This window comes from Equus caballus, chromosome 29, assembly GCF_041296265.1.
Source record: "Equus caballus isolate H_3958 breed thoroughbred chromosome 29, TB-T2T, whole genome shotgun sequence".
In the NCBI taxonomy this organism is placed as follows: domain Eukaryota; kingdom Metazoa; phylum Chordata; class Mammalia; order Perissodactyla; family Equidae; genus Equus; species Equus caballus.
The window spans coordinates 20,724,568-20,747,947 of NC_091712.1; the positions used below are offsets into that span (position 1 = coordinate 20,724,568).

Below are 23,380 nucleotides of genomic sequence, written 5' to 3' on the forward strand. Positions count from 1 at the left end.
AGTTGTGATATGCACTTAGTTCAATAGCGGAATAAATGTGCTGTTCAGTACTATTTCCTGTGAAAAAGAGAGTGAATGTGTATGTTTAGGATGAAATTAAAGTTTACTTTTAAAACTTTTAATTTGAGAAATATAGTATAGACAAAGGAATGTGCATAATGTAAATGTACACATTAGTAAATTATTGAAAAGAGAAGACTCATGTAATTGCCACCCAAGCCAAGAAGTAGAATATTGTCATTACTCTAAAAGCTCCCTGCCTGCCCCTCCTTATCGTAGCCCATCCCATGTCATCTCTCTTCACTCTGGAGACTGTCCCTCTCTTGCCTTTTATGGTCATTCATATCTTGTTTTGTTTTCATAATTTTACACTTGAGAATACCTCTTTATGAAATATAGCTTAGTTTTGTTTCTATTTAGAGACAAATGGAAGCATGTAGTATGTGTTTTCGTCTGACATTTTTTGTTCAAAATTATAGGTTATTTTAACAATTGTTCAGTTTGATGCATTTTAACAATTGTATACACTCATATAACCACCAGCCAAGAAAATATATAAAACATTTCCTTCATGCAAGAAAGTTTACTCATGCTATTTTCCAGTCAATCCTCTCTCCCACCCCAAGCAACCACTTTCTGATTTCCATCACTATAGATTAGTTTTGCCCGTTCTGGGAGGGGAATTTCTGAGTCATAAAGTAGAAGTTTAACTTTATTAGAAATTTCCAAATAGTACACAAAAGTGAGCGTACAACTCCCATCAGTGCCAACATTTAGTGCTGTTCTTTTTTTAAAAATTTAGTCCTTCTTGTAGGATAAAATGGTATGTCATTGTAGATTTCATTTGCATTTCCCTGATAACTAATAATGTTAAGTAGCTTTCCATGTGCTTATTGCCCACATGTATATATTGTTTTCTGGCCTATCCAAGTCTTTTGTCCATTTTTAATTGGACTGATTGTCTTTTTTGGTAATTTGAAGTTGTTCTTTACATGTTCTAGATACAAACCCATTGTTAAATTTATGTGCTGTGGAATAGTTTTTTCCCAGTCAGTATTAAGGCTGTCTTTTGTGCAGAAACTTTTAATTTGATGAAGTTCAGTTCATCAATTTTTCTTTTATGCTTAGTGGGTTTCCTGTCCTGACTATGGTATACCTCAAACTAGTTTTTAGGTATGGAGCGAAAAGGGGATCAAAGTTAATTTTTTCATATGATATTCTATTGTTCCAGCATCATTTATTGAAAACTTTATTTCTCATTTGATTAGCTTGGTGCTTTGGTTGGAATTCAACTGATGTATATAAATGGGTCGATTTCTGAACCTTTTTGTCCATTCATCTATTTTTCTATCCTCATGCCAATACCACAATATTTTGATTAGTATAGCTTTGTAATAAGTAGTGTGAGTCCTCCAACTTTTTAAGGTGCTTTGAGCTATTTTAGGAGTTTTGCATTTCTATATAAATTTTCAACTTATCTTATCTAAATCTTTGTAGAGATTTATGGGATTTTAATAAATGTTGTTAGGAATCTATAGATCAATTTAAGGAGAAGGAAAATCTTAAGATTATTGAGACTGCTAACCCACTAATATTTTATGTATCTCCACTTATTTAGGTCTTCTTTAATTTGTCTCAGCAGTATTTTGTAGTTGTCAATGTAGAAGTCTTGACATATTTCATTATATTTTTCCTGTTTGTTTATGCTATCATGATTGGTAATTATTTTTAATTTGTTTTCCAGTATTTGTTGCAAGCAATAGATATATAGTTGATTTTTGAATATACTTTTGTGTATTCAAATATACATCAGGATATGCTTATAATCTTGCTAACTTTATTTTTTGTTTCTAATAACTTTTGTAGATTCCATAGCATTTTTTATGTCTAGAATTATGTTATCTGTAAATAATGACAGATTACTCTTTTGCTCCAATCTTTATGCCTTTTCTTTCTTTTTCTTGCTTAATTGCACAGGCCAGGACCTCTGTTACAATGAGGTAAGGACAAACGTCTGTGTGCTGTTCCTGATCTTGGGGAGAAAGCATTCAATTTTTCACCATTAAATCTGATATTAGTTTTAGGATTTTTGTAGATGCCTTTATCAGATTTGGAAAGTTTCTATTTACTCCTAGTTTGCTTTGAGTTTTTTTTAGTCCCAAATGGGTTTTGAATTTTGTAAAATGCCTTTTATGCATCTATTGAGATGATAATTTTTCTTTGTTCTATTAATAAAGTGAATTACAGTAATTGATTTTTGAAGATACAGTCAACCTTCCATTCCTTGGGTAAAATCACTCTGATCATGTTGTATTAACCCTTTTCACGTGTTATTGGATTTTATTTGCTGGTATTTTGTATTTTGTGTTTATGTTCATGAGGTATATTGATTTATAGGTTGTTTTTCCTGTAATATTTTTGTAAAGTTTTAGTATCTGGATTATGCTGACCTCATGAAACAAGTTGAGAGATTATCTTTCTGCTTTATTTTCTAATGAAGTTTGTGTAGGATTATTTCTTTCTTACATGTTTGACAGAGTTCACCAGCAAAACCATCTGGGCTTGGAGTTTTCTTTGTGGAAAGGATTTTTGTTGGTGGTGGTTTTTGAGTTTTAATTACAAATTCTATGTCTTTAATAGTTATGATATTATAGTTTTCTATGCCTTCTTGGGTTATTTTGGGTAATTTGTATTTCTCAATGAATACATTTGTTTTGTTTAAATTTAATTAATTGGCAGAATATTATAATTTTTTTCTATTCTATCAATTCCTGAGAAAGGGGTGTTAAAATCTCTCACTATGGTTGTAGATTTCTTTATTTCTAGTTTTCTTTCTGTATCTGTAATTCCCTCCATTGGCAGTGAGAAGCTGATTTCTGTCCTTACTTATTGGACCAGTCTCCCTGCATGTAACCAATCTTCCATCTTTATCCCTTCCATCCCATCCCCTTTGCAGATGTTCTCCTTACCCTGCTTTGGCTCTGATTTACCATGTTGGACTGCCCAGGTACCTGGATGCTCTCTTTATCTTATTCAGGCTCTGGTACCCCATGCTGGGCCACCACCCCCTTGTATGTCTACACTCCTCACCCTGCTAGGTCTCTGAATTCCCATGCCAGGCTGCTGACACCATCCTCACCCTTTTCAGGCTCTGTCACTACACAACAGGCTGATTCTCAGTGGGGATATCCTTCTCATTCTAGAGGGTTCCATCTTCCCACATTGACTTGTACCCCCAGAAGATGCTCTAATTACTTTATTTAGGATTGGATACTCCATACCTATTTTCACTTACACTTAGAGATTCCCTCTTCATCCTCCTTGGGCTCTAACACCCCATGCTGGGGCATTAAGGCAATCTTACCTTCTACCTTGGATGCCTACATTGTTCTCCCCGACATAATGCCCTTATGGCTGAATTATTCAGGAGGCATGGGGAAAGGGCTTTACCATCATTTTTGAAGGATATATTCATTTGGTTTAGAAGTCTAGATTAATAGCTATTTTTTCTAGCACTTTATAAATGCCATTCTATTGTCTTTTTGCCTTCATTGTTTCTTGTCAGAAGTCAGCTTTCATTTTTATTGTAATTCCCTAATGTGTCTTTTTTCTTTAGCTGCTCTTAAGATCTGGTCTTTATCTTTGGATTTTGGCAGTTTGATTATGATATGCTTAAGGTGAGGTTTTCTTTGTATCTATTCTGTTTAGGGTTGACTGAGCTTCGTGGACCTATGGATTAATGACTTCCATCAATTTTGGAAAGACTTCAGTCATTGTCTTCACAACTACTCTTTGGTCTCATTCTCTTTCTCTCCTCTTCCTAGAACTCAAATTACACATATATTGTTTCATTTAATAATATTCTACAGACATGGGGCTCAGTTGTTTTTTCATTATTTTATCCTTGTTTTTCAGTTTGAATACCTTTTAAGTTCACAGATTCCTTTCTCTGCTATGTCTGGTTTGCTGTTAAGCCCATCTAATAAGTTCTTTATTTCTCATACTGTAGTTTTCAAATCTAGCATTCCATTTAGTCCTTTTTTAAATAGTTTTCATGTCTCTGGTCGCAGAATTTTCTTTCTTCTGAATCCAATTATAGACATTTTTGAAAAGTGCATAATCATAGTCAAATTATATAGATGCCTCTTAATCAAGAAACAACAAATTATTTTGTACAATTAAAGCGTATCCATTTGGTGGGTTATTGTTCAGTCATTAGAGCTCATACATATACTATTAAAAACAAACAAGTAAAAAAAAGCAAGTAATGATGTAGGTATGGGCAGGTAAATGGAATACAATAGATGAACTAAATATATCTATCTGTATAACTGCATATCAAAATTTAGGATATTATCCTAGAGTGTCCATGAAGAAAACAAAGTTGGATCCCTACTTACTTCTTATAGAAAATTCATGTAATTAAAAGATTAAGTATAAATAAAGAGACCAGAAGAAATATTGCAGTTTTATTATTTTGGGGTGTAGATGGCTATTCTAAGCATAAGCTAAAGATCAAAAACATTAAGGAAATAATTGATAGATTTAATTACATAAAATTTTAAATGCATAGGAAGAGTGGGAAAGTGAGAGGAGAAAAATCTCATTTGCTAGAAATGACCATTACAATAACTCCTTACTCAACAAATTGGTAATTAAAGGGAAAGGATTAAACATTTATCCTGCCTTTTTGGAGGATAACTAAGCCCCAGTTAATGAGAGGAAGCTCTTTTTTATAGGAGAATGCCAGCTGATAATCAGAGTAGACAGACAGAATTAGAAAATTCACTATAACTCCCAATAAAATAATTCTTTTAGGTAAGGACAATTAATGGAAGCTAAAACTTTAAGGCAAGGAAAAGGTTGTTGGGACAGGACCATCTCAGAGTGACAAAGTGTGACCTCACAGATTGTTATTAAATGAAAATAGAAAAATACATCTTTACAATAGAGAGAGGCGGTTGGTCATCAGTGTAATCAAATGACCAAACTTAGCATCACAAAGAGTGGGACAGCTGGACATTATGAGCCTCTTGATGGGTTGCAGTGTCAAGTACAGAGCATCACCTGTGTTGTATTTTGCCAAAATATGTAATTTGAATCAAACTCAGATTTTAGTTCTAACTTCCTGTTCACAGAAAGTACGGAGAATAGACGAAAACGTTAAATGACACCTTAAGGAAGCAATCAGGCAAACTCAAATTGTAGGACTTTCTACAAGACAACAGGACTAATCTCTTTAAAGTTAGTCAAAAACATAAAAATGTTCTAGGATAAAAGCGACTAAAAAGACACAAAAATATAGTGCATGATCCTTGTTTGAATACAGGTTTTGTTTGTTATCAAACTCTAAAGGAGATTTTGAGAACAATTGAGAATATTTGAATCTGAACTACATATTTGATTACATTAGGGGAATTACTTTTAACTTTCTCAAGTGTAATAATGGTAGAATGATGATGTCAAGGATTATGCTTATTTTTAAAAGATGAAAATTAAAAAATTTTGTCATGAATTATCATGACATGTCTTACTTGCAAATGGTTTAGAAAAAAATGAATACACGCTTATATTGATAGATGATGTAAGTATATTAAATTTTGCAGGTTGTGTCTATTGGTGTTTATTTTACTATTAAAAAAAAAAACAACTTTTGGAGCCAGCCCCGTGGCATAGTGGTTGGGTTCAGCATCCTCTGCTTTGGTGCCCCAGGTTTGCAGGTTCAGATCCTGGGCATGGATCTACACCACTTGTCAGCCACACTGTGATGGTGACCCACATACAAAATAAAGAAAGACTGGCACAGATGTTAGCTCAGGGCTAATCTTCCTCAAGCATAAAGATAGGAGGATTGGCAACAGATGTTAGCTCAGGGCAAATCTCCCTCAGCAAAAAAATAAAAGTAAAAACAACCTCTTAAGTATGTTTGAAATTTTCCATAATGAGAAGGCAGAAAAAAATTAAGACAAAATAATAAAAGTTTTTTTCACTCAATAGAATAGCAAAATTAAGATAGTAGCTGATACTGGTGACTAATATTCTCGTGTTCTGTTTATGGGAATCAAATTGACATAACTTTTATGGAGAACAGCCTGTTGATATGTATTAAAATTTAAAATATATAAAATTCTTATTTTCCGTTTCTCAGTATTTGTCCCTAGAAGATAATCAGTGTTTTGCAAAAGGATGCAAGGATGGCCTTTGTGATGTTATTTTTATTCTATTATTGTGCAAAACTAGAAAGAACCTAATTTCTATCAATAAAGGATCAGTAAAATATGATGTGTCAGTACAATACTGTCTATCCATTAAAAAATTATTACTATAAATCCACATTCATTGCATTCATTGACACAGAGGAAGTTCCATTACATATATTGAATTAAAAAGGCAGATTGTAAAACACTACATGTAGAACAATCCCATAATGTTGTGTGTGTGTGCACGTGTTTGCTTAGAGACTGGAAAATTCTTTCAATAGATGATCACAGAAACTATGGGTTTGGGAAATTTGGGTGATTTAAAAAAAAATCTCCCTCCTTTATAACTTTTTGATTACTTCAGTTTTCCACCTAAGAATTTATTAGCTTATAACTTGAAAAATTGTCTCATGGGGGAAAAATGGTGCTTTTGAAAAGTGTTTAATGATGTGAGTAACACTCATGATAATATGAAAGTGAAAATAAACAGGAAACCAAATCACATTTACTACGTGATCCATTGAAGTGGTTCCCTGTTTTGTTAGTATTCTATTGATATTGGGGAAAATTAGTAATGCATGCTGCTTCTGTAGTTTTGTTATAAGCTGACTCCTGCAATTGTATATATTGCTAATTTGTTAATGAGCCCTAGGCTTCCAGAATAGGAATCATTTATGTTCCATTCATTTGTTGGAGCTTTCTAGGCCTGCAGTCTATAACTCAGCAGACTCATCCTTGATCCCCAAGCAACTACCAGTGTTCAACCTCTAATGTCCTCCTTGTGGTCCTCCAAACTTGCTGGCCATTTCATGGCCTCTTTCATCTGTCCACTCACCTTCCTGGCCTGGAGACTTGTATCCACTTCCCATAGGCTCTATCTATATAATTTAGATATTCCTGGTGAAGTTGAGATAGGGATTTAAATTGAAGATTGAAATGTGAATTTCTTGCAGTGTTCTAATCAATCGTGTGTGATAAATCTTTGTTACCTAAATTAGAACAGATTATTTCATAGACCACCTGGAGTATCCTTGCAAATTCACTTTATTGAATGCAAACTTAAATCAACTAGATTATCTTTTCTATCTGTACTGGTAATGTGGTGCCCATACACTCAAGTGAGGCTGTATGCCTGGATAAAATCAGAATTTTTTGGTTCAATAGTTTATAGTGCATTTCTAGGATATATTAGTAAATTTAGCATATACTCTAAAAATCTTGACTTAGCCTAATTACTATGTGTAGATAGTAATCAAGCTAAGGTTTTTTGTGTATTTATCCACTTCTAGAATGAAACTAATATTGAGTATCTGCTTGTTATTATATTGGATATCTCATTATATGATGGGTATTAATATCCCAATTTTAGTAGTTGAAGAGGCTCAAACTTCAGGAGATTAAATATTTGCCCAACATCATGGTTATAAGTAGTAGTCCTGGGGTTTGAACACATGGATATATAATCGTCTAGACTATGCTCTTTCAAAAATACCAGGCTGCACAATTAGACAGACGTTGCTTACTCTTACATTGATTCCTATGTCTATTTTGTTATTTTGAAGAGTACCCACTTAATCACAGTCATAAAACCCTCAAATTGAAGTAAAAAAGTAAATTTATCCAATAATGTATAATTTTAAATGTCTAATTAAGGAAAGTTTATGTTACTACTACAAATATTTGTGGATGTCTATAGTTACATCAGACCCTTCTTATAAAATTTTTCTTCGACATCCAGAAGGGGTAGTGGAACGGGTGTCTTGTCATTGTGGCAACCATAAGTATTAACATTTGTGTCCGTGCATATTGCTCTCTGTTTTGGGCAAACCTGCCCTCAACTGCCTTTAATGCACTTGTCTAAATCATGCGGATTTTTTAATAGAGGAAAGAAAAGATACATTATGTTTTCTTTATACAGCCAACACACACTACACAGAGTTGGTTATGCCAGTTTACCTGTTTTCTCGTTGTATAATAAAGGTGTTGGAGTAGATGTTCTCTAGGCTCCAACACTAATATTTGATGAATATAATGATGACTGAGTAACTTTCATTTAATGTTTATTGATAATGACTAGCTCTCCATGCCAGGGACTGCCCCAGGTACTGCAACACCCTTCCTGGCAACCCCGTGGCTGGCTCGCTCACCCCTGCAGGGTTGTTGCTCAGATGTCACTGTTTCATTGATGCTGTCTTCTTGCGCTCTCCACCTCCATCCCACCACCCTCTATCCACTTTCTCTGTTTTATTTTTCTCCAGTCACTTTTCAATATTTCATATAATATATAGATTTCTCTTTAATGTCTTTTCCCAAAAGAATATTCACTCTATGCGAGCAGGGATTTCTGTTTACTTTCATGATGGAAAATTCCCCAGTGTCTCAAAGATTGCCTGGCACATGATAGGCACTCTCTTAATATTTACTGTAAGAATGAATAATTTTTCTGATGAAAAGTTTCTAGAGCTTTTCTAATCATATTGCTTACACAACTATAGAGGCGTTGACTATCATCCTGCTTTACCAAGACCGAGGAATTCTGGAACGTCCCTTTCCAGAGGCTGTTACATTCACATCTTTTCTCCAAATTTGGTCTCCCAGAGCCTCTTTAAAATAACACATAGGGACATCAACTTAAAAATTTAGAGAATTTTTATAAAAAAAAGTAAAATTCCTTCCTAATCATAGCTTTTCACAGAGATGATCATTTAATTCTGACATTCATTTGTGTTTCCATTTTTACTGAATGGCCAACTTGCTTTCAAAACCTATAGATTTCAGTTGCATCCTTTATTGCGGTTTAAGAACATTGTGTTCTTTTAGGCTAACCACATTTAGTTTGAGCCATTGTCATACAATAGTATTTATCAGTGTAATTTTCAACAAATATTGTGAAATTTTTACAAATCATGTAAAATTATGGTTTCAAAATAGATGCATTGACCTTACCAGAAAGAAACTCTACAACCGTAGTCATGCCCATTATGTGGGCACAAACTCTTCACATTTATTCATATACGTGGCCTCAGTGGGCAGGCAAGCCGGCCAGACTTCTTACAATCACGGCAAATGTTGATATAGCAAAATAACCTGAGAAACATAACAAGCAGCTGTGTCTTTTTTGGTTTGTTTGGTATTTTTTAATAGCCAGAATATGACTATGTATTTATCTTTCTAAAACTGTTTTTCTGCCAGCCATGCAGTTTGATTTCTAGGATAAGGCTGCCAATTTTGAAAACATAGAATTTAGTTTTGTTTCTGTAATGTCAAAGAATTAATGTAAAATTCTATGGATAATATAGGGAAGAGCTAACATACTGCTGGAAATGAATTCAGAGCAAAATGCTAATCGAATTAACTATACAAAAGGAGATGGACCCATTGAAAATGGATAGTGGTATTAATTAATACTGCCCCTAAACCCATTATTGTAAATGCAAAAAGCTGTAAAGTTGTAAAGAAGTTCTATGACAATGCACTTTCAACTTAGAGACAACTTCAAATGAAAACTTACTCTACTGGTTAGATTTAGAATTTGAACATGTACTTTGCAAGTATGAGGTTAAAATTGAATGTGTTTGCATTTGGAGAGATTTTTGATTGATTGAGAAAGGAGTAAGCAAAGACCATTTTGTTTCAGGTCCATTTAACCAATATTCACTGGCTGCAGTATCATGACCTAAGCATAGTTGGCAATATGTAATTCCACTGTCAGGGAAAGTATACAATAATTGGGGAGAAAAGCATACACACATGCCTACAAGGCAAAGCAGTGTGTTATGAAAGTAGACAGCAAAATCAAAAGAAGCTTAAAGGAAGGAGAAACCAGAGTATTTGTGGGTGAGGTTTTATTATAGGCCTTAAAAGATGGGTCAATATAGCAAAAGGTAGAGGTGGCATGGACAAAGGCTTACAGTTGGGAGAATTTCTGTGGCCTGTGAGTAAACTAGTGCCTTCCCCTGTGTTCACATGGAACCCACACACGCATCGATAGTAGCATTTATTGTAATAGATTATAATGGTCTCTTTGTCTCCCTCACTAGACTGTAGTTTCCTAAAGAATAGATAAAATCCTCATTATTTGCGGATTCTGTATTGTGAATTTGTGTCCTTGCTAAATTTATTTGTAACTCCAAATCAATACTTACAGTACTTTCACAGTCACTCATGGACATGTGCAGAGCAGCAAACACTATGAGTCAGCTGATGCACGTGTTTCCAACTAAGGTCGAACAAGGCTACACTCTGCCTTCTTGTTTCAGCTGCGTACTGAAATGATAGTCTATTTAAGTGCACATTTTTCACATTTTTGTGCTTTGGGCTGGTGATTTTGCTGCTTAAAATGGCCCGTAAGCATAGTATCAAAATCGTGTACAGTCTCTTATTCCTAATTGCAAGAAGGCTGTGATGTGCCTTACAGAGAAAAATATGCGTTTTAGATAAGCCTTATTCAGACATGAACTATAGTGCTGTTGGCCATGGGTTCAACGTTAATGAATCAAAAATATATATGCAATACGATGGCTTTAAACAGAAACACACATAAAACAAGGTTGTCTATTGATCAGTTGATGAAAATGTTCTGACCAGAGGCTTTCAGAAACGAAACTTTATATTCCACCTAGGAGCAATGGTTCAGTATTTACTAATTCACTGTCTGCAGTAACTTTATAGAACAACTAGCTGAATAACGAGAATTGACCGTGTCTGTGATTTCTGTATGCTTAGCACTTAGTTTTTAGTAGATGGCCAGAGAGTTTTATGAGAAAACGCCTGAATATAGAGAATTGGGAGGAATAAGGCAGCTCATTGGAAATGTTTAATACTGAGTTTGGGAGCTGGGGTTTTAGTGCCATGCAGGCAATGAGAAGGCATGGGAGACTTTTTCTTCTGGTAGTGATCTTCCAGTTGTGAGCTGTTCAACAGGCATTGATTGAATGTGCTGGGTGGTGTGATGGACAGAATGAGTATTTCCGGGGTCCTGCTCTCAAGGAGCTACTGCAGAAGCTCTAAAAGTTCCTTTAGTAAGATTAGTTTCACAGGGATTTATAGGATAGATTGGAATTGAGAGAGATTGAAGACACAAAACCAAGTTTTGCAGCTACTCCAGCAATCCTGATACGAGGTAGTAAGGACCAGGATTAGGGTGCTGGCAGGGAGAATGGGGATAGAGGAGGCAGATACTTGCATTATTGTGAAGTGAAAATCAGCAGTAAATGACTTGATACAGAGGATGAGGGAAGGGACAAGTTAAACTGCAGTTTGCTACCCTGACTTGTTAGTTCCTGTGTCTGCAGATGCTCTTTGACAATGTTTTCCTCATCTGAGGTTATTACTCTGTACTGTGCTGCGTCTTTTAAGGCATTGGTAATGGGGTCACTGTCTTCATCCATCATAACTAAACAGCTGATGAATTATCTAGGGTTTGGGGTGAGCGTCGGGGGAAAATAGATCTAGTTTCACAATTCTTGGTGAATTTTTATAATTAATTGTGAAGTTTTGCCAGGGGACTCCAGAACTGAATTACCTTATTTTTTTAATCTGAAAATGTGTTCCATCCAAATGACTTCCACTTTAATGACAAGTTATGTCCAGCATTGTATAGTTAAATGTTACTAATGCAAATTTTCCTGCTACCTTTGCCAGCGGCTGAGACAGACCATTATTACTCTAGTTGACTGAGAAATTGCATGTGAAAAAATACATAGAGGCCCAGGGATCAGCATTAATTCCGTTTTCAGTGGTGTAACTTAGGGCAATAAGCTTTTCTAAGTTTGTAAAGTTAATCCATCATTGGGAAGTGCTCAGTATCTTTCCTTACAGTTTCCATAAATTGAGAAATAAAACTTTGTTTTCTCTCAGCATGATACTGATAGAAAGCTTTAGGTTTGGAAAGATATATAGTTAAACTTGGGGTTAAAAATACTTTCTCAATGCACTTTTTTCTTATGAAAAGTCATTTTTTAAAGAGACAGTTTCTATCTTACTTTAAGCTATTTGCATTACCAATTGTTTTATAAACTTATGCAAAACTGATATCATACTTGGAACCTCTGGAATAATACATTTTTTTTTTCTGGCAAACTCATCTCAGGTAATCAAGAAAGGTAGATGTTTTTATGTCAGTTTTCAAGAAAGAATTTGAATGGTATTCTAAGTTGGTATTTATTCTATCTGTGGCTAAATACTACGTGTGTTTAATTCGACTTGAGATTAAAAATCAAAGGAATTTTGATGTTCTTTATCTTTTTTCATCTGCTTTAGTTTAACGTATCTTTCTGAACAAACCATGTTTGTAAAGCGTATTAAGTTTTGTTTGGCCTTCCTCTCAACTGCAAGTACTCAGTGGACCTTAATGCAAGGTTATGCTCCCTGGACTGATTGATATATAAACAGAAGACAGATGGTATAGAGATGACTCTGATGATAATTCATTTTTCAGCTAGTCATGAAGATGTTTTGATTACAGTGTGTTTAAGTGATTATAACACAGTCTGCAATGTTAGTCTTGCTGGGGAGAGGGCACATGGAAAACAAGTTACGTGTTATTCATGCCCAACAAAGGATGCACTGTGGTGTAATTATTTTAATTCCGAATGCTAGATTAGGCCTGGAAGAGTTTAAAATATGTCATACAGTAAGGTAAGTCAATTAAACATAGGCCAAATAAAAAAGGTAACTGCACAGTTTTGAGGCATAAATATTTGTTTTGGAAAGTATTTAGATGTTACTATATGAAAGAAACCAGTATTTTTACATTTAGGCAACAGTCTGTGTACAGCTAATTAAAAAATGACATGGCTTGATTCTAAGTTGATGTAAATCGTAATTATCATGAAGCTTGCTTTCTGTGTCATGAATTTAGAACTGAAATCAGAGAGCTGACAATTCAACAGCATGTTATATCCTTGCTGTTGATCAAGTTTTGCAAAAAACCTCCAAGCAAAATGTTGAAAGGAGAAAAATGAATTAGAATTGTGTGAATGGATAGGCCATTTAAATTTTCGTTTTCACGTAATAATTACAGTTTATACTACTATTTTTTGGTTTCACAATAGAATAATTGATCGCTTAGATGGAGTTCGTTTGTTGTGGTCCCTCCTGAAAAATCCTCACCCAGACGTGAAGGCCAGTGCAGCTTGGGCCCTCTGTCCGTGTATCCAAAATGCTAAGGTAAGAAGAGACTGCAACTCGATCCATTCTAGAATCTCCTCTCATATGATACTGATATTGAAGAACGTCACTACACGTCACTAACTGCTTTTGACTTATTTTTGGTCAGACTTATCTGGTGGAAAAAAGTGCTGTACATTTGTGCCAAAATAATTTTTGAGCAATGCCTTTTTCTGGTCAGTTTTTAAATGCTGAGTGAAACTAGGCTAATATGGCAGTGCTAACCAAGGTCCACCTGGCTGGTACAGTGGAAACAAGTACCCCAGGTAAATGTAGGTGAAGAAAAGTTGACTGTTCCTATGGCTTGGGTGATAAGAACATTGTCTGCATTTACCGGCTACTTTCAGAAGCACGAGACTACATCTATCTTATTTATAGACTGAAATGCAACAGTGAAAGATCACTAAATTCTTACTTACCTTGAAAAAATCACAATTTCATGAATCCCACTTTTCGTATCTGTTAATAAAGACTGGATATAAAACCTATGAATAAAATTTTACATGAGAAAAAAAGACTGAACCGGAAGGTTCTGATGTCTTTTATAGCTCTTCATTTGTAAATTTTGTTATTTTCTTTAAAAGATCTCTTTTCAGCCTATTTCTGTTATCTTTACTTAAAATTTTTTCCTATGGGCTTAGACATTTCCCTTTAAGATTCTTGTTGGCAGTGATATTTCTCCCTGTTGAATATTTTTATCTAAAGGATTTTATTCCTGTAATAAATGTAACATGACTCTAAATATCACCCTAAATATCTGTGACTAGAACTAACCTTTTGTAAACAGTGAATTGTGAAATATACTAATAGTAGAGGAGACCTGTTACAAACTGGCTAATAGAGCCAGTTTTTTATAACAGAAAAAAATAATAAAAACAGCTCAAATGTCAGCCTACAGGAAATTGGACAACAGGGTGAGAGTCGAGTCGTCCCATATGATCCAGTGCAACAGTGGAAATGAGTGTATTTCAGCAATGTATTCATCAGTATCAAAACACCTCATCAACATAGTGAGCAAAATAAAATAAGTTTCAGAAGTAGATGTACAATATAATTCCTATTATATAATGTTCAAAGAAATTATTAAAATGCAAAATTTAGGGCATTAAAATGCATGGTCGAGTGGTTAAGTTCACACGCTTCACTTCAATGGCCCAGGGTTCACCAGTTCAGATCCTGGGCGCAGACCTGCACACTGCTCATCAAGCCATGCTGTGGCGGCAGCCCACATAGAAGAACTACAATGACTTACAACTAGGATGTACAACCATGTATTGGGGCTTCCGGGGGTGAAAATGCAAAATTTAAATGATATTATTTAGGGAGCAAGAAAGAAGCCTATTGGGGAAAGATTGCTAGACATCCTTGAAGGTGTCCTCATCAGCTACTTGAGCAGATCAGCCCAGTCCTTCATTCATAAACATGAACAAGCAAGGACCACTAAATATTTAAGGAAGACTAATGGTATTAGACCCAAGCCAAGATTAATAAGCGGAACTAACTTCAAAGGAAACAGAGATAATGTAAGGAACAGAATATAACATGAAGTTTTTCAAATTGAAATCCTCAGAATGACCCAAGAGGGAATCCTAAGCCTGAAAAGGTTGTTATAAAAAAAGAAATATTCATAGACTAAGAAAAGCTTTTTGGAAATTAGAAATATATTTGGCAAAACAATAAATTTAATAGAAGGGACGAATGCTAGGATAGATATGACTGAATAATTATCTGGAAGATAAATCTAGTAAATAATTAAGAATTTAAAGTAAAAGTAAAAAGAAAAGACATGAAAACAAACAAAAAGAAAGAGTAATCGAAGGGAAGAAATATGCATATATATATTTATATATCAATAGATAGATGGATATATTTTTTAAAGGGTTCAAAAGTTTCTGTAAACTGAAGAAATGAAGAAAGATTCCAGTCTTCAGACTGAAAAGATTCACAGCGCCAAACAGGAAAAACAAACAAACAAAGCTATCTACACCTAGACATAAATTCAAATTTGGTGTTTCCAGAAATTAAAGAAAAGGAAAAAGTGGGGCTGTCTTGGTGGCATAGCAGTTAAGTTCGCGTGCTCAGCTTCCGTGGTCCAGGGTTCGCCAGTTCAGATCCCGGGCACGGACCTATGCAATGCTTATCAAGCCATGCTGTGTCAGGCACCCCACGTAAAAAGTAGAGGAAGATGGGCACAGATGTTAGCTCAGGGCCAGTCTTCCTCAGCAAAAACAGGAGGATTGGAGGCAGATGTTTACTCAGGGCTAATCTTCCTCAAAAAAAAAAAGGGGGGAAGTTACATAAGAACAAGAATGAAATCAGTGTTAGGCTTAACATCATTCACAATAAATTCTAAAAGAAAATGAAATAAAGCCTTTACTGTTTTTAGAGGAAAATACTTCTTATCTTGGAAGTCTATATCCCGAAAAACTAGCATTCATTTGTGAGTGTAGAGTGAGGACAGAAGAAAGACATTTTTCTTTTAGAAATGTCAGAACTCAGGAAGCTTATCCCCCATGAACCTTTTCTGAAAAAAATTACTTTAGAATATTTTCCAGTGAAACAAAAGATTCTAAGAAAGAGGACAACATGAGTTATAGAAACAATAAGCAAATCATTAGAATTTATAGTTAAATATGAATTTGTGTTGATAATATGGCTTTCAAATTTTATCAAATTGTTAAAAAATAATTTTTTAAAAACTAATGGCATAAAATAAAAGCAGATAGTATTCTCACAGTCATGATCTGAACCTAAACAACCACATGACTCAAAACACATGTTAGGTGATGGAAGGTAATAGGTAAAAATATACTAACGGTCTTTATGTTTCCTGGAGAAGGATGTTATAGATACCGGTTAATTCTAAACCATCATTGAAAGTATGAATTTAAATATAAAATTTAACATTATCATTGTTGATATCCATTTTGTATAAATAACATTTCTACTTAGTTCTGTTATTACGTGTAAATTGTGTCCTTTATTTTCATGGACTTCAACTCTAAATCTGCCTATTTATCTATACCAGCTTTAAGAGCTATTCCAGTGTTTTCATATTCATTATTCCTGCCCAGGACACCTGTCCTGAATATCCGACTGGTCTCCTAGGCTAGCAACCTAAACTGAACCATACTCAAACTTTAAACACAACACAACCTGCTTGTCTTTTAGCCCTTGGCCCCAAGGCGTAGACTAGATCCGAGCCTCCATAGAAAGCTCCTACTTGTTCCATTTCTCTTGAACATCTCTGCCCTCTGCATGCTCTTCACTCCCACCAACCTAGTATCTTTGAATTCTTCTCAAGACAAAGAAACCTCAACACTCTCTTACCACTCCTGAGGGAAAGACAGACTCATGAAGAAGAAAGCTCTCTGCCTGTTCACTTCTCTTACCAAGACTACACTCTCCTTCTATATGGATTATCATTTAGGTAACATGAACATTTAAAGAATTTTAAACAAGGAAGTGACATGAGCAGTTTGGCTAATTAGAAAATGTATGAGTGGGTGACTAATTAGGCTGCTATAATGGTTCAGATGAAAATAATTAGAATTTGACCTAACATAGTCACAGTGTGGGTGAAGAGGAAGAGTCAATATAAGAAATAATCGGGAAGTAGGATCAGAAATTGGTGAGTGATTGGATGCTGGCTGTGAGCAGGAGGTCAAGAAAGAGTTTACAGTTTTGGTTTTGTTTTAGTATTTTAACTTTGACAACTAAGAACTAGTAACCTTTACAAAACCTGGGAAGAATATGGTTTTGGGAAAAGATGGTGGATTTGCTTTCATCCAGGGAGAGCTGTCCAGTCATTTGAATATATGAATCTGGGTGTCAGGAGAGAATTGTGGACTGGAGATGTATATGTGGGAATTATCAGTATGTAGGAGGTAGTTGAAATCTTGAGGGTAGATGAAAGGCAGAGGATGTGGAGTGAGAAGAGAAGGCCAGTGACAAAGAGAAGTCATAGAGAAAGACTGAGGAGTGATGAGATAATCAGGAGAGGGTGATTTCAAGAAAGCCAAGAAAGGAAACAAATTCAAGAAGGAGGGGGAGTATTCAACAGTATCATTTGCCCCAAAGAGGTCATTACCTTTGAAAACTGAGAAGAAAATAAGTGGTCATTGGTTATAGACATTTCGTTTGAGAGGAGAGTTTAAGCCAGATGGCACTGGGGTGAGAAATGATTTCAGGGGAGAAGTAGAGAAATGGAAGATTAATAGTTCTTTCTGTTAAGAGAGAAGGAGACAATATGAAATCCAGAAGATAGATCAGGTTGAGGGAATGATTAATATGAGAAAGGCACGAGGGAGAGGGAGAGGGGGTGTGTGTAGCAGATGGAGAAAGAAAGAGAGGCATGGTTTTTGCGGTTCCTTGATCTTACAAGCACATTGCTCTGAGTAGTGTAACAACTTCTGGAGCACCAAGCAAAAGGACAGGTCTAGAATGCATAATTCCTCAGGGTGAGTCCAGGGAGAGCAAAACCGAGAGAACTTCTGAGAAGAAATACTGAAAAAGGCAACTTCTTATTTCATCCAGGCAACAAACATATGACCAATCTCCTATCTATCTATCTAATCTATCTATCTATCTATCTATCCATCTATCTCTATCTATCTCTATCTATCTATCTATCTATCTATCTATCTATCTATCTTCATCATCATCTTTGAATTTGAGTTCAGAAGTGAGAAAGTTATCAAAGGGACCTGAATGAATACCCTTATGTGAATTTTAAAAATTGAAGTCAGACTTTTCCTAGCAGACAGTACGTATAATTTGGCTTTACTTCAACAATGAGGACTGGCATTTCTAACTTGGTAATACGGAAGACATTTCCAAAATTGAATTAACTAAATATGCAGAGTCAAAATTTTGATGACATATATATCAGAAAATACATCCTTTGTGACACAATTTATGATGAACATTTTTAAATGTCAATTCAAAATAAATGAGAAGAATACATAGCTTTTCAAAAATGTATTGATGAGCTGGCCCTGTGACTCAGTGGTTAAGTTTGTGTGCTCCGCTTCAGCAGCCCTTGGTTTTGCCCATTTGGATCCTGGGCAAGGACCTAGCACCACTCATCAAGCCATGCTGAGGCGGCCTCCCACATAGCAGAACTAGAAGGACCTAAAACTGAAATATACAGCTATGTACTGGGGGACTTTGGGGAGAAGAAGAAGAAAAGATGTTAGCACAGGGCCAATCTTAAAAAAAATATATATATTGGGATACATGAGCAAAGATTTTGAAGACTGTTGGTCTAGTATACCAGGTCTGGACCTTGAAATGGGAGAGAGGGTAATTTAAAACATCTTTCTTCAAGAAAATAGCCAGATTTGTGAGGCTCTTCTTGTTTTGAAAAATCCTAATTTCCAGGATCAGAAGGTGAATAGTATGTTAGTCTCCATCCTTGCATCCTTCTAGAACAAAATTCATCTTCCCAAGGCAGAAGGATACCTTAGGGGTAGAGTATGAAAGAGGTCATGTGCTCAGGAAGGCAAGTGGAAAGAAAGCACACTTGTAATATTCAAAAATAGCATCTCATTATTTATACAGATCCCAATCAAACTATGGTTTAAGACAGCTTTATCTAACAGAACTTTCTGTGATGATGGAAATGTATCTTCAAATATGGTAACCATTAGCCACCTGTGGCTACTGAGCACTTGAAATGTGACTAGTATAACTGAGGAACTGAATTTTTTTTCTTTTGTTTATTGACATATAATTGACATATTGTGTAAGTTTAAGGTGTACAACATGTTGGTTTGATACATTTACATATTGCAATATGATGATTACAGTTACTGTTAGCCAACACCTTTGTCATGTCACATATTTATCATTTCTTTTTGTGTTGAGAAAAGTTAAGATCTTTCTTATCAGCTTTGAAATTTATAATACAGTATTGTTGACTATAATCACTATGTTGTACATTAGATCTCCAGAACATATTTATTTACCAGTTGTAAGTTCGTGCCCTTAAAACAACATCTCCTCAATTCCCTCATCCCCAGCCCTTGGCAACCACCATTTTACTCTCTGTTTTTACAAGTCCAGGTTTTTTAGATACCACATATAAGTGATATTTGTCTTTCTTTGTCTGACTTATCTCTCTTAGCATAATGCCTTCAAGGTCCATCCATGTTGTTGCAAATGGCAGGAGTTCCTTCTTTCTCATGGGTGAATAATATTCCATTTTATTTATATACCACATCTTCTTTATCTATTCATCTATTGATGGACACTTATGTTGTTACCATATCTTGACTATGGTGAATAATGCTGCAGTGAACATGGGGGTTCAGTTGTCCCTTCTAGATACTGATTTCAATTCCTTTGTATATATACCCAAGAGTGAGATTACTGGATCATATGGTAGTTCAATTTTTAATTTTTTGAGGAATTGCTATACTGTTTTCCGTAGTGGCTGTACCAGTTTACATTCCCATCAACAATGTATAAGGATCCCTTTTTTCCACATCTTTGCCAACATTTGTTATCTCTTACCATCCTAACAGGTGTGAGGTGATATCTCATAGGAGTTTTGCTTTGCATTTTCTTGATAATTAGTGATGTTGAGTACCTTTTCATATACCTGTTGGCCATTTGTATGTCTTCTTTGGAAAAATGTCTATTCAGGTCCTTTGCCCATTTTTCAATTGGATTATTTTCTTTTTTACTATTGAGTTGTATGAGTTCTTTATATGTTTTGGATATTAGCCCCTTATCAGATATATGGCTTGCAAGTATTTTCTCTCATTCTGTAGGTTGTCTTCGCAATTGATTGATTATTTTGTTGTGCAGAAGCTCTTTAGTTTAATGTATCCTCACCTATTTATTTTAGTTTTCGTTGCCTGTGTTTTTGTGACTTATCCAAGAAATCGTTACCTAGACGAATGTCAAGGATTTTCTTCCCTATGTTTTCTTCTAGAAGTTTTGTTTCAGGTCTTACATTTACATCTTTGATCCATTTTGAGTTAATTTTTGTGAGTGGTGTAAGGTAGGGGTCTAGTTTCATTCTTTTGCATATGGATATCCAGTTTTCCTAACACCATTTGTTGAAGAGACTATCCTTTCCCAATTATGGGAGGAACTGAATTTTTAATTATATTATTTTAATTAATCTAAGTTTAGCGAGCCACATGTGGCTAGTGGCTATTGTTTTAGATAGCTCAAGTCTAAGAGATACAAATAATGGAAAATTGTTTTTGTAAGGCAACTGCTGCAAAGAGTTGTAAACCTCAAGAATTATATAAGATTGCATATGGTTCATTATGCAAATTTTAGAAAGTAAAGCAAAGCAAAGGATTTTGTGTGTTTTTTACCACAATAAAAAAATTTTAATTAAAAATAAGGCAAAGGAAGAACATTACCTGTAATTTCAGCACTTGGGGGTAACTACTATTAAGAGTTAATAGGGTTTTTTTTCCTTAATAATGAATTGTGAATATCTCTCTGATTTTCTATATATGTCTTTTCATATTCTTGCTTAATTTTCTTGGCTATATAGTATTTTATTGTATGGCTATATCATAACTTATTTGTGCAATTAAATTTCCCATGTTAAAGAAGAATGAGGTTAGTGAAACGGAAATTTCATTTGAGCTTTTCTAAAATGTCCATTTCACATGGAGAAAATTAAGTTACCTCTGACCCACTGGTGGAAATTTGAGCATAGTTCCCCAGAGCTTATTCCATGGTTTCCATTCAATAATTAAGAAGTATGGCCCCATAGTTTAATTTGGGCAGAGACTTTCTTCTTTAGTTACCATGGTCATTCTTAGAGATATGTCCCTTTGGGAGTCTTTATTGATAGTCCAGATTTATGGTCAGAGCAGATTACACTGTACTTATCCATCTCTCTTCACACTAGACTGTCATTCTACTGTCTTCACCATAATAGTAGTATTTTATACATATATGTAACCCATAGCCTTTCACATGCATTATCTCACTTACCTGCACCACCACACTTTTTTGCTTCTGAGGAAACTAAGTCTTCAGAAATATGTAATTACTTGCTCAAGATCAGATAACTAGTATGGTGACTCAGCCACAATGTGAACCCAGTTCTAACCGCGTATCCTATGCTATTGTCACCACAATACAGCTGCCACACACATCAATAAACAGGTGTCTAGATTGTTCCTTTCGTATCCAAGAAGATCTTTTGGTGATTCCTTTGTGAGGAAAAACCTCAACTGCTCTTCAAAATACGGGATGTCCTCAAAGTCTTAGTGCAGTTTTAAGCTTTGAGAACTTAAAAAATGTAAATATACAAACTTTAAAAATATCATTTAGGGTACCACTCCGGGGGTATATTTTAACAATATCATTTGGTGTACCATATAGTGGGGTACCGTTATGTTGATAATGGGGGAGGCTGTGCATGTGTGGAGGCAGGGAGTGTATGGGAAACCTCTGTACCTTCTTCTCAATTTTGCTATAAATCTAAAACTGCTCTAAAAAAAGTAAAAGTCTATTAAAAAAGTCATTCGAAAGTTTCATTATTTAGCTTTTTCTTCTACTTGTTCAGTTCTGGAAACAGTGAAATAAAATTTTAACTTTAATGTTTTGTTTCAGTCAGTATTGTCATCTTCAATGAGAGAGACTAAAAAATTAAAATTAAAAAATGTGTTTTTCAAAATTCACAAAACTAAACAAGTGACAATTAAAAATATATATACACATTTTGAAGCATTGATACCTTTGAAATAATTACAGCATTAAAACTTCACTAAGACTTCTGGGCAATACTGTGTTTATTTTAATAAGCTTTAAACAATGTTTTACATTTTATTGATTAATCCTTTTCACACTAAACCAAATTAATAGTTAAAATGCATGAATTGTTGATCTATTTGTTTTTTCAATACTTATACCAAAAATTAATCACAAATGAAGAACAGGAAAGGTTTTGTTTTCTTTTTGACTCAGTTTTTAACCTATGACAGTAATCTGGGGGTTGAATAGCTTTTATCTCAGTTTCACCCAGGTATTATATCCAAGGAAATACAACATCTTCTGTTACTTTCCTGGCTGCCTTTAGGTAAGCATGAAAGAAAGCTCCAGAATATAAAATGATGCTAGAGAGGAATGTATTATGATATTAATTATTAGTAATTGGACTGGGTTTATATTTCATAAGCATTTACATTTAAATTTTCATTTTGTCTTGAAGAACTTTGTGGCAATACATGAAGAGGATAAAAGAAAAAGTTAGCAATGATTTAATGTAATCTCTAGGCATTATCAAATAGTTTCACTAATTCAACAACATTTATTTAGCTCTAACTGTGCAGGTGCACATTCCATTTTGTATGCCCATTTTTTTTGCATCTTAGCATAAATGTATAACGTTTATGCATTTAAGTTTTCAGTGTTAAAAAACAGAATGAGGTTAAGTGAAAAAAAAAACTTTCATTTGAGCTTTTCTAGAATGTTCTTTCACATAGAGAGAGAAAATAAAGTTACCTCTCACCTATTGGTAGAAATTTGAGCATAGTTCCCCAAGGGTGTGTTTTACACTTGACTTTGTATCATAGTTTTAAAGGGCAGTGCTTTCTCTTCCTTGATGTACATGAAACAATAATACATTTTACAATCAACTGCCTTGTGGCTAAAATATACGGGTTAAGATACTTGTAAATGTCTATGTGCCTGGGGATTATGGTGCATGGAACTCTTTCAGGGTCTCATCTGTCTTACTTTACCTCACCATTCAAAACTTATCCCACTTGACTGTATTCCATTTGCAATTTTCAAGTAGCATTTTGTGTATTCTCAGATGTTTTTAGGTGAAGTAAAACTGTTTTCTAGTAAGACTATGAATTCTGAGGGAGGGTAGAGGCAGGAAACATTTCTTGAATGTGCTGGGCACCCAGCTTACAGTAAAATAATGGAACCAGAAGAGATCTTGCTGGATATGTTGGCCCATTCTTCCCTTCTCCTCCTCACCCCTCCCCCATTCAGGTAGGTTAATGACTCAGCTTTCTAGGAAA

At 34.8% G+C, this 23,380-nt stretch overlaps 1 protein-coding gene across 12 annotated transcripts in view; it reads left to right on the top strand.

The window, feature by feature from the left end:
* The window catches only part of ODAD2 (outer dynein arm docking complex subunit 2), a 186,688-nt gene that overhangs the window by 92,857 nt on the left and 70,451 nt on the right, over positions 1-23,380 (top strand). For all 12 annotated transcript variants that reach the window (XM_023632245.2, XM_070254738.1, XM_023632243.2 and 9 more), the window contains one exon: positions 13,256-13,370. In XM_023632245.2, the coding sequence (XP_023488013.1) occupies positions 13,256-13,370 (115 nt within the window). The remainder of the gene's footprint in view (positions 1-13,255; positions 13,371-23,380) is intronic.